A 12,198-nucleotide genomic window follows, 5' to 3' on the forward strand; every position below is an offset into this window, starting at 1 on the left:
AGTGAGACCCTACCTTGAAAAACCAAAATCAAAAATAAAAATAAATAAATAGAAATAGGAGGCTGGAGAGATGGCTTAGTGGTTAAGGTGCTTGCCTGCAAAGGCAAAGGACCCAGGTTTCATTCCCCAGGACCCACGTAAGCCAGATGCATAAAGGGTGCACGTATCTGGAGTTTGTTTGCAGTGGCTGGAGGCCCTGGTGTGCCCATTCTCTTTGCTTCTTCCTCTCTCTCAAATAAATAAATAAATAAATTTTTTTTTAGAAAAGAAAGGGACTGACAAGATGGCTCAGTGGTGAAAGATGTTTGTAAAACCTGCCAGCCTGAGTTCATTTCCCAAGCTATAAGCTGGATGCAAAAGTTGGTACAAGTGTCTGGTATTCATTTGTGGTGGTGGTATGTGTACACGCACACACACGTGCGCCCCCCCCCCCACAGTTTTAAAGAGATTATAAAACTATATGCTTTTAAAATTCCAGGTCCTTATGTTATGGCCAGTGTTGCCACAAAAATTTTTCAAGAGTTGGTGGAAGGCGTGTTTTACATACATAACATGGGAATTGTCCACAGAGATCTGAAGGTAAGTGGGACAGCTAAACTCTGAATACAGTGATGTTTCTTGTGAGGGATGATGTGGTGTGGGCTCATGGGATGCAGGGAGGTGACGTTCACTCAAGTAGGAGCCTATCATTTCTTTCATCATCCTAAAGGTCTTGAACAAAGAACCCTTAGATTGAAGTTTAAAGCAATAATTTTGGCACATTTGAAAATTGTCTATGAAGTATGAATATTATTGTAAGGCAGCCAGTGTGCTGAGAACTGGTACTTGGTGGTGCTGTGTGAACCGAGTGTTGTCAGCAATGCTAAACACTAGTGCAGCTGACTGAGAGGTAAACTTGCTTCTGGAAAGTTTGATTTCTCTGATCTTTATAAAAATACCACCCCAGGACTGGAGAGATGGTTTAGTGATTAAGGTGCTTGCCTTTGAAGCCTAAGGACCCAGATGCACATGGTGGCACATACATCTGGAGTTCATTTACAGTGGCTAAAGGCCCTGGTGTGCCCATTCTTTCACACACTTTCTCTGTCTCAAATAAATACATAAATAAATAAAAATAAATCAGGGGCTGGAGAGATATCTTAGCAATTAAGGCACTTGTCTGTAAAGCCAAAGAACCCAGGTTCAATTCCCCAGTGCCTACATAAAACCAGATGCACAAGGTGGCGCATGTGTCTGGAGTTTGTTTGCTGTGGCTGGAGGCCCTGGTGTACCCATTCTCTCCTTCTGTCTCTCTCTCTCTCTCTCTCAAATAAATAAAATATATTTTAAAAATAAATCAGGAAAAAACCCCACAAAAGCAAAAAGCATCCTAGTTTGTCTATGCCTATAACCCCAGCACTAGAGGTGAAGATAGGAGGACTGCCAGTCCGTGGGCCATGGCTACATCATGAGCTCCTGTCCCAGTAAATCAACAGCAGAACTGCTCCAGCCATCTCCCAGATACAAGCCCCGCAGTGAGGATTGTTGAGTAAAACACAGTGGGACCTTGTTTCACAAAACCAAAAAAAAAAAAAAAAAAAAAAAAAACCAGGTGTGGGCATACCTCATGCATAGGGTGGCAGTGGGGCAGAGACAGGGTAGTTGTTGGGGCTGCTTCTGCAGCCAGTCTGACTAAGAAGAGCAACTCTCGGTTCAGAGAAAGACCTCCATGGCAAGGAAACAGTGCAGAAGAATGACAGAGGAGGACACTGACATTCTTCTCTGGCCTCCACTTGCATGTGGGCATGTGAAATGTACATTTGCACACACATGCATATACTTCATACCACAGCACACATACTATGCACATATGTGGCAATAAAAAAATCCACCAAAATAAAAGCCCTATAAGGACTATTATTTAGCTGGCAGGTTTTAAAATGATTCACCTACTTTTCAGGTAAATCATAGGAAAAGCACTTAAAAAAATTTTAGAGTTATTGTATAAGTCACTTTAATATTTGAAAGAGGTGTAAGAATCCTTAGTCTGTACATTGTGGTTTAAGGTGAAGGGTAAGTAGTTTGTGGCACGTGTCTAGCCGGAAGGCACAGTGGGAGTGGCAGAACACACTCAGCAGCGAGGACCTCAGAGGTCTCCCTTGAGGACGTCAGCTAAGTCGTAGCAGTTGTATATGGAGTTCCATAGCTTCCCTGGGAGAAGTTGCCTCACATAGTATTTGTATTTCTTCCCATAAATGTTTCTGATGTTTTTCTTACAGATATCCTCTAGGGGTAAAGGTTTCCGAGCTAACCTTACTAAAGTTTCCTTTAGTAACTGAAATTCTGGCAGCATGATTCCCGCAGGCAGAACCCCTTGCCTGTTGGTCAGTCTCAAGGGGTAACTGCAGTAAAGGAGCCTGGTCAGAACCATCAAGTCTCTGATGTTGGAGCTACGCTGAAGATACATATAAATTGCAGATTCCCCATTTTTTGTTAAAATGTTAACATTTGCTTCAAATTCCAGCAAGAGATTGATGATGGCTTCTCTGCCTCCACAGCATGCCTCGTGCAGAGCTGTTTGGCCTTCGTGGTCTTGAGCGTTGACATGGGCTCCGTGAATTAGCAGCAGGCGGATGCAGCCCACCCCTGCTGACAGCAGTTGGCCCGCTTTGCTCGACGCGGTGCACACTGCCAGCTTCAGGGCCGTGTTCCCGTTGTGTGGGATGACACAGTTCACATTGGCCCCACAGGCAATGAGGGTCTTTATCATGTTCTCATTCAGTATGTCTGCTGCCATGTGGAGGGGTGTCATGCTGGATTCGTTGACAGCATTGACCTGGGCCCCATTCTGGGCCAGAAGTGAGAGAATTGGATGGGTCCCGTATGTTATGGCCAGGTGGAGAGGGGAGTATTTGTTGCTATTGCCCACTTGTGCGTTAACTTGAGCTCCATGTTGGAACAAAATGTGGAGACATGAGACAGCGTTGTTCTGAATGTCGGCCATGAGCCTTTGGATTCTGTTCCCTGGTTTTGTCCAGGTGGAAGACACGATGGGCCAGTGAAGCAGCATCAGGTGCAGCGTGGTATGTCCTTGTGTGTCCCTGGAAGGTATTTGTCGCACGTTAAGCCAGAGTCATAGTTAAAGCAACTAAGTGTGAACAATGCTTATTACCTTCTTATTGCTGGGACAAAACCTGGCCAGAAGCAGCCTATGAAAGAGTTTATTTCAGGCTTACAGATTCTAAAAGGAGCTTCACTGGGGCAGAAGAAGCTGGTTCACTTCATCCCTCCACAGCAGAGAGAATAGCAAACACGAGCTAACTCTACACACACCAAGGGCTGAGCTCAAGACCAGCCCTCAGTGACACACCTTCTCCAACGGGGTTGTTGGAAGCTTGATCAAAAATATATCCCAGCACTTGGGAGGCAGAGGTAGGAGGATCATTGTGAGTTTGAGGCCACCCTGAGACTACATAGTTAATTCCAGGTCTACCTGGACCAGAGTGAGACCCTACCTTGAAAAAAATCAAAACAAACAAAAAACAACCTGAGGCCTTGGCCATTTACATTCAAAAGTAAGGCCTGCTAATTGCTTCAAACAAGTACCTTGTGATGGTTATTGCTGGGTAGGTTCTGACTATGTCTCGGGCTTTGGGGCTTTCCTCCCTGGGCCTGCCTTCTCAGAAAAGCTGGTTTTAGCTTGGCTGTGCATTTTGGCACTGTTGCCCTTCAAGGGTGCACCTTGGTTGTTTCTGAATCCCCATCAGCTTGCCCTTCACTGGGCTGGGTCGCTGGGCATTCAGTAAAATTGTGTAGACTTGGGTCGTAGCTTTGGATCGCTTACAGGTAAGCCCTAAGGGGCCAGAATGCTATCCACCCGGTGGAGAGGCTGTCCTCTCCTCTCTCCCTGCCGTGCTCACATGGGTGATGGCAGGGTTGTTTTGGAGAACTGTGGTCACTTCTTCACACTTCGCTCCCACCCAGGGGGAAAATGATCATTTTATGAAGTGGCCCTTATCTCAGGATTGCCTCCACAAGCTCTTTGTTTTGGCAGAAAAGGGGGAAGGTTTTTCATGGAGAATATGACAGCTCCCCTGAGATTAGGAGCTGATTTTCAGGTCACACAGATTTATCTGTGTTAGTTAGGCCTTGGATCTGGGATGTGACAAAACCATAGGTAGATTCTGCCTCTGTGGGACTTAGTCTGGGACAACGGACAGTTTTAAGAAAAGGCTAGAAGTGGACAGAGCTCTAGAGAGGTGCAAGCCTTGCCTATGAGGTTTCAAGGGCAGGAATCCCGGAGGAAATGGGGTGGGCCTAGGATAGACCCGCCGTGGAAAAGCGGGCTGGGTGGTGCCAGGAGAGGTTACAAGCAAGACAGAGCAGATGGGCTTTTTGAGCAGGTCAGGACATATCATACAGTTCTTCCGTTCACTCAGATGTACTTGTTGGGCATGTAATGTTAGACATCTGGGAGACAGGGTGGGAGCAAGATGAACTTCTCTGGTGAGGGTTACCTTCTAGGGGCAGGTAATAAAAACCTTCATTGCCTGTGTTTTCTTACAGTTTTTGGTGTGTACATATGCATGTGTTTGTGTAGATGTGCATGCCGTCTGCGCACATGGATGGAGGCCAGAGAAAGACATTGGGTATCCTTTGTCACTCTTCTGCCTTACCTGAGATACAGTCTCTCATTAAACCCGAAGGTTGCCAGTCTTTCAGTTAGACAGGTTGACCAGGGAGCCTCATTCATTCTCCCGTCTACCCTGCTTAGTGCTGGCCTTATAGGCCTGGGTGGCCATGCCCAGCTCTTATGTGGATGCTGGGATTAAGCCCAGATCCTCATGCTTGTGTAGCGGTCACTCTTCCCTTGCTGAGTGTTTTCCCCAGCCCCACGTTGCTAAACTTGTTGAGGACTCTGGCCAGGAATTAATGCATTTCCCACAAATGGGCACTTAGTATGCATTAATTCGGCTGACTTGTTTGTATTCTTGCACTGTTCCTAGTGTTTTAGTCTCTCTAGCTATTAAAGTAGTAGATTCATTCAGCACCTGATATACTAGTCCATTACTGGACAAGTAACCCCCGAGTCATAACAGCCCACTTAGTGAACTTACCTCACTTCTGGGTCAGCCCCGTGTTCCAGCAAACAAAGCAAACTCCGTGGCTTGCAGTACTCTGCGGCCAGGTGGATGGGGATTACGGTGCATGTCTGCTGCTCCTGCACAACACGTTAGGGGCAGAGCTTATGCAGTGGTATTCACAGCTTGCCATTACAAAGGATCTGAGTGTATTAGCATTGCATTGCTTTAACGTTCCTCCCATTTGTACACTGAAATTTTTCCTTTTCTATCGCCTGTTTTAACTGACTCATTCATATCCTTTGAACCTCATTATAGAATTGGTGTTTTATGGCTGAGTGTGGTAGTACATACCTGCAATCCCAGCACTTGGGAGGTAGAGGCAAGAGGATTAGGAGTTCAAGGTCATCTGATGCTGTATAGGGAGTTCAAGGTCAGCCTGGGCTACCTGAGACTCACTCAAAACACACACACACACACACACACACACACACACACACACAAACTTAACAAGGCAACAGAAATAACACCCAAAGCTTTGAAAGCTGATTCATGTAAAGAATTTTCAGTGTAAAATTTATGGTAATTGCTATGAAGTAACTTAGTCCTTAACCCTTAACCCATAAGTTGAAGATAAGAGGAGATGGTAGAAGAAAGAAGGTGACTTCCTTTCTGAAAGAAAAGGCAGCAACCAACCAAGTTCTGTAGATCAAGCTTGTAATCCCAGCACTGGGCAATCAGCTAGAGGATTGCTATGAGTTAAAGACCAGCCTAGGCTACAGAATGATACCATTACAAAAAATGCAAGCAATAATCAAGTAAACATTTTGAAAATGGGGAGCTTGGAAGATGGCTCAGTGGACACAGCACTTGCTTAAGTTTATAGTACCTGAGTTCACCCCTCACCACACATGGAAAAGGTCAAAGCTGTGGTGAGGGAGCCCGGCAGAGAATAGCAGTGAGAGAGAAACCCTGCCTCAAATGAGGTGGGCAGAGAACCTACCTGAACGTTGTCCTCTGACCTCCACATGCATTCCCGTACTCACATGCATACACACAGGTAAAAATACTTTAAATGAAAAAGTGTATTAGAAGTGGAGGAAAATCACCTACATATATAGTCAACATGGGTATATTTGAGAGGGTGAGCTGGGCGTGGTGGTGCACGCTTTAATCCCAGCACTCAGGAGGCAAAGGTAGGAGGATCACCATGAGTTCAAGGCCACCCTGAGACTACATAATGAATTCCAGGTCAACCTGGGCTAGAGTGAGCCCCTACCTCAAAAAAAAAAAAAAAAAAAAAAACACCAAAAAAAATAAATAAAATGTATTTGTTTGTTTAAAGTGACAGTACCTGGTTCACAAATAATAATCTGTAGCTGGTCAGGATGGTCAGGGGCTGGTTGACAGGGTGGCTTCTGAGAAGTGCCTTGATTGTGGAGCAGTCTTCCTTGATTATGGCATCACAAAGTTGATTGTCCACTGTGATTGTCGGGCTGTCCTGCTGTGACTGGTCACTATCAACTACCAAGTCTTTGCTTCCTCTCTTATTTATGTTTCCCATGAGGTAGTCTTGAGTTAGGACTAACAAGCTCAGGGGAATGCTGCTGTTCAGTTGGCCAGTATCACCCTCTCTATGATGAGTCCTTTGGCTTAGTTCTAGAACTGTTCTAGAACTATATTCCTCAACACAATTCACTTTTAGGTTTCAGACTTTGTTCCCAGCACAGCTTTCACTTTTCTCCTCAGTCATGAAAATGTTCTAGCTGGCATTCTCTACTTAACATACTTCTGTCCTACAGCAGCAATAACTCAAACAACTAATGGGACTAAAACTGGATACTTCATAAAAAATCTTACATGAGTGTCTGGAGAGATGGCTTAGTAGTTAAGGTGTTTACCTGCAGAGCCAAAGGATCCGGTTCAATTCTCCAAGACCCACATCAGCCAGATGCACAAGGGGGCACACGTGTCTGGAGTTCATTTTCAGTGGCTGGAGGCCCTGGCGTGCCCATTCTCTCTCTCTCTCTCTCTCTGAAATAAATACCTAAAATATATTTAAAATAATTTTACATGAACTTTAAGAAAGGGCCACTTTTATTATTTCAAATGTATTCTATATGTGTGTGTATGCCACAGCACATGTGTGGCCAGAGGATAACCTTAGATATCGGTCTTAACCTTCCATCTTGTGTCAGGATCTCTCGGTCACTGCTGTATGCACCAGGTTAGCTGTCCTTTGGGCCTCTGGGCAGTTGTCCTGTCTGCCTCCTTGCAGATGCTTGTGGTGTCCAGCTGTTTATGTGGGTTCTGGAAATTGGAACTCATTCATACCTGTATGAGAAACACTTGATCCATTGAGCTATCTTCCTAGTCCAACCCTTTTTAAAAAATTTTTATAAAACTCTTTTCTCCTCCCAGTATAAATAAAATTTTATTTTGTTTGCTTTTGAGAAAGAGTCTTACCATGTTTCCAAGCTGGTCTCAGACTCACTATGTAGTCTAGGCTTGCCAGGAACTCCCAACTCTCCTACCTCAGCCTCCCAAGCGGTGGGATTACTGGCATGAGCCACCACATCCAGCTTTGATGCAATCTTTTACCATGTATGACTAGACAAAGAACTTTTCATTAAAAAAAAAATCAAAACCTGCAGGACATGGTGGCTCACACTAGGGAGATTACTGAGTTTGAGACCAGCCTAGGCTACAGAGTAAGTTCCAGGTCAGCCTGGGCTAGAGTGAGACCTGCTTTAAAAAAGGGAGGGGCTGGGCTAGAGAATGGTTTAGCGGTTAAGGTGCTTGCCTGCAAAGCCAAAGGACCCAGGTACGATTCCTCAGAACCCACATAAGCCATATGCACAAGGTGATGCAGGAATCTGGAGTTTGTCTGCAGTGGCTGGAGGCCCTGGCACACCTATTCTCTCTCTCTGTCTGCCTCTTTCTCTCTCTCTCAAATAAATTAATTAAAAATAAATAAGTATTTTTTAAAAGGGCAGGGGAGGCTGCTCAGTGGTTAAAGGTACTTGCTTGCAAACTCTTGTCAACCTGGGTTCAATCCCCACTACCTGCATGAAGCCAGATGAACAAAGTAATGCCTATGTCTTAATTTGTTTATAGTGGCAAGAGGCTCTGTTCTCTCTCTGTCCCTCTCCCCCCATCCACATCTCTCTGGTTGCAAATAAATAAATAAATTAATTAAAAAATTTTAAAACCCCACATACCAAAGCTTGACTCAATGTCTTAGTGATGTGAACTCTGGTTTAAGAGGCACCTAGGTGTAAAGTGTGGCTAAATGTCGATGGTTCTCAGACCTGGAGTCAGTTTGGTACTTTGAAGTAAGAAATAATGTTGATGCTTATGCCTGCTGCCAGGCATGCTCATGTTACTGGTGTAGGGAGTGATTGTGACACTGAGTCTCACGAGCTCCTGTAATATGCCATCGTGCAGCTTCTGAGTTGACAACTTTCTTTCTTTTTTTTTTCTTTTTTTCTTGAGACATTCTTGTCACGCCATTGGCCTGGAATTTGCTGTGTAGACCTGGCTGGCTTCCTTAGTACCGGTGTTACAGGTGTACATCACCACACCTGGCTGTGTGTTCATAACTCTTAACACTCACCACTTTCACGGATTTTTGTTGTTGTTGTTTGAGGCAGGGTCTCTAGCCCAGGCTGACCTTGAACTCACTATGTAGTCTCAGGGTGGTCTTGAACTCTTGGCAGTCCTCCGACCTCTGCTTCTCAAGTGCTGGGATTAAATGTGTGCACCACCACGCCTGGCTTTAACTCGAGTTTTCTTAAACAGAAAAAAACTGAAGCCAGGCGTGGTGGTGGTACATGCCTTTAATGTCAGCACTGGGGAAAAGCTGAGGTAGGAGGATTGCCATGAGTTTGAGGCCAGCCCTGGCTATAGAATGAGTTCAAGGCCAGCCTGGGCTAGAAGGGAGATCCTACTTTAAAAGAAAGAAAGAAGGGCTGGAGAGATGGCTTAGTGGTTAAGCACTTGCCTGTGAAGTCTAAGGACCCCGATTCAAGGCTCAATTCCCCAGGATCTACGTAAACCAGATGCACAAGGGGGCACACACATCTGGAGTTCATTTGCAGTGGCTGGAGGCCCTGGAGTGCCCATTCTCTCTCCCTCCCTCTCTTTCTCTCTCTCTCTGTCACGCTCAAATAAATAAATAAATTTTTTTAAAAAAAATTTAAAAAAAGAAAGAAGGAAGGAAGGAGGGCCAGAGGGATGGCTTAGTGGTTAAGGTGTTTGCCTGTAAAGCCAAAGGACCAGGTTCGATTCCCCAGGACCCACATTAGCCAGCTGCACAAGGGGGTGCACACATCTGGAATTCATTTGTAGTGGCTGGAGGCCCTGACGTGCCCATTCTCTCTGTCTCTCTCTCTCCCCCTCCCTCTTTTTCTGTCAAATAAATAAACAATAAAATATTTTTTAAAAAGAAGGAAGGAAAGAAAGAAAGGAAGGGCTGTAGAGATGGTTCAGTGCCTAAGAACTTGAGTTCCATTCCCCAGTACCTGCATAAAGCCAGATGAAAAAAGTGGCTGGGGTCCCTGTTGTGCCCATTCTCTCTGTTCTTCTTCTGTCTCTCTCTGGCGTGCAAATAATTTTTTTAAAAATACATATATTTTTTTTTAAAAAAAGAAAAGCTGGGCATGGTGGTGTACACCTTTAATCCCAGCTTTCAGGAGGTAGAGATAGGAGGGTCGCCGTGAGTTCAGACCCTGAGACTACAGAGTGAATTCCAGGTCAGCCTGAGCTAGAGTGAGACCCTACCTTGAAAAACAAAAATAAAATAAAAAAGGATAGAGGGAATTTCTTTAAAAAGAAAAAAAATGTAGCCGTGCATGGTGGCACACACCTTTAATCCCAGCACTCGGGAGGCAGACAGGATCACCGTGAGCTCGAGGCCACCCTGAGACTCCATAGTGAATTCCAAGTCAGCCTGGGCTAGAGTGAGACCCTACCTTGAAAAACCACCAAAAATAAAAAAGGAAAGAAAAATGAAGGAAGGAAATTGATTTGACATGCATGTTATGCTTATTTGTAGCCTAGAAATATTTTTCTTCATGGCCCTGACCAGCAAGTGAAAATAGGAGACTTTGGCCTGGCTTGTGCAGACATCATACAGCAGAACGCAGACTGGACCAATGGTAATGGGAAAGGTAAGTAAGGGTTTATTATTTTGTTTGTTTGGTTTTGGATTAGAAAAGGAGACCTGGTTGAACATGTCTGTATTTAAAGAGTCATAGACATACGTAACAAGTCTCAGATGAAGATCTTAAGAGCCATAGTGCCCTGCTTTCAGTGAGTAGTTCTTAATGGCCTTTCCACTTGTAGGACCATCGGCACATACTTCCAGAGTGGGGACGTGTCTGTACGCTTCGCCTGAGCAGTTGGAAGGATCGGAGTATGATGCCAAGGTAGTACTTACTTTTACAAAGCAGTAAACACAGATGCGCTTTGCTGGGCCCCAGGTGATCCTCCTCTGCTCATTTTGTAGGTGTGCCTTCGAGGCTGCTTGACCATTGCCAAATCCATGGGTGTCACTATGGATTCCTCTTGAAGGGAGTCTTCCCTTAAAATGTCACCATTCATTTCACTGAAGCCTGTTTTCAGGCGTTGGTTCTTCTGGCTTTCAGCTTATGTAAACAAATGCTTCAGGGAGGCACACCTTGAAAGAGCATGAAGACCTTCTTAAACTTTACTCTTCATTCACATATATATGGAGGTCCATTGTAGTGGCTGGAGGTCCTGGCGTGCTCTCTCTTTGGCTCATAAAAAAATTACAAAAAAAGGGCTGGAGAGATGGCTTAGCGGTTAAGCGCTTGCCTGTGAAGCCTAAGGACCCCGGTTCGAGGTTCGGTTCCCCAGGTCCCACGTTAGCCAGATGCACAAGGGGTCGCACGCGTGTGGAGTTCGTTTGCAGAGGCTGGAAGCCCTGGCGCGCCCATTCTCTCTCCCTCTCCCTCTATCTGTCTTTCTCTCTATGTCTGTCGCTCTCAAATAAATAAATAAAAATTAAAAAAAAAATAAAAAAAAATTACAAAAAAAAAAGATTTATACGTATGTATATGTGTGTGTGTGTGTGTGTATGTGTGTATGTATGTGTATATATATGGCTGGAGAGATGGCTTGGCAGTTAAGTCACCTGCCTGCAAAATTTAAGGACATAGGCTCGACTCCCCAGAACCCACGTAAGCCAGATGGACAAGGTTACATATGCACACGTCTGGAGTTGGTTTGCAGTGGCTAAGGCCCTGGCACACCCATTCTCTCTGTCTGCCTGTTTTTCTCTCTCAAATTAATAAGTAAAGTATTAAAAAATAAATTAAATAGCAGTGTTGGGGCTCAAGAGATAGCTCACTGGTTAAGGGCTGTTACTGCTTAAGCATGAAGGCCTGAGACCACTCAAGTTTGAGTCTCCAGCAGTGTCTGGAAGTGGTGACACACCCATTCTATCTGCCCCTCTCTCTCCAATAAATAAATGTTAAAAAAAAAATACAGCCAGGTATGGTGGCACATGCCTTTAATCCTAGCACTCGGGAGGCAGAGTTAGGAGGATCATCATGAGCTCAAGGACACACTGAGACCACATAGTGAATTCCAGGTCAGCCTGGTGGAGCAAGACCCTACCTCAAAAGAGCAGCAAAAACAAAACAAAACAAAAACTCTAGGCCTGGAGATGGCTTAGCCATTAAGGCACTTGCCTAGAAAGCCTAAGGACAGAGATTCGATTCCCCAGTATACACATAAAGCAGATGCACAAAGTGGCACATGCATCTGGAAATCATTTGCAGCAGCTAGAGATCCCTGGCATTTATATTCTCTCTCTCTCTGTCTCTCTCCCCTTGCTTCCAAATAAGTGTGTGTGTGTGTGTGTAAGGTCTCACTCTAGCTCAGGCTGACCTGGAATTTACCATGTAGTCTCAGGCTGGCCTCAAACTCACAACCATCCTCCTACCTTTGCCTCCTGAGTGTTGGGATTAAAGGTGTGCACCCCAGCATGCCCAGCTCATTTTTCTTCTTATGATGCATCATTTAGTTTCACAGTGACTAGGAAAGCGTTACCAAAAAAGCCCATGGCTGTCTCTTAGAACTTACCTTCCTGTAAAGCTACAGGCAAAGGCAC

At 44.9% G+C, this 12,198-nt stretch overlaps 2 protein-coding genes across 4 annotated transcripts in view; one reads left to right on the top strand and one right to left on the bottom strand.

Annotated features, from left to right (window-relative positions):
* Nucleotides 1-12,198, top strand: part of Eif2ak1 (eukaryotic translation initiation factor 2 alpha kinase 1) — a 50,675-nt gene that overhangs the window by 34,378 nt on the left and 4,099 nt on the right. For all 3 annotated transcript variants that reach the window (XM_045143346.1, XM_045143348.1, XM_045143347.1), the window contains exons 11-13: nt 479-579; nt 10,117-10,231; nt 10,407-10,489. In XM_045143346.1, the coding sequence (XP_044999281.1) occupies nt 479-579; nt 10,117-10,231; nt 10,407-10,489 (299 nt within the window). The remainder of the gene's footprint in view (nt 1-478; nt 580-10,116; nt 10,232-10,406; nt 10,490-12,198) is intronic.
* Nucleotides 2,126-6,624, bottom strand: Ankrd61 (ankyrin repeat domain 61). Its single transcript, XM_045142728.1, has 3 exons — nt 6,424-6,624; nt 5,097-5,200; nt 2,126-3,080 (listed from the first exon to the last, which is right to left on the bottom strand). The coding sequence occupies exons 1-3, from the start codon at nt 6,622-6,624 to the stop codon at nt 2,126-2,128; spliced, it is 1,260 nt and encodes a 419-aa protein (XP_044998663.1).

This window comes from Jaculus jaculus, chromosome 2 (genome assembly GCF_020740685.1).
Source record: "Jaculus jaculus isolate mJacJac1 chromosome 2, mJacJac1.mat.Y.cur, whole genome shotgun sequence".
Classification (NCBI taxonomy): Eukaryota; Metazoa; Chordata; class Mammalia; order Rodentia; family Dipodidae; genus Jaculus; species Jaculus jaculus.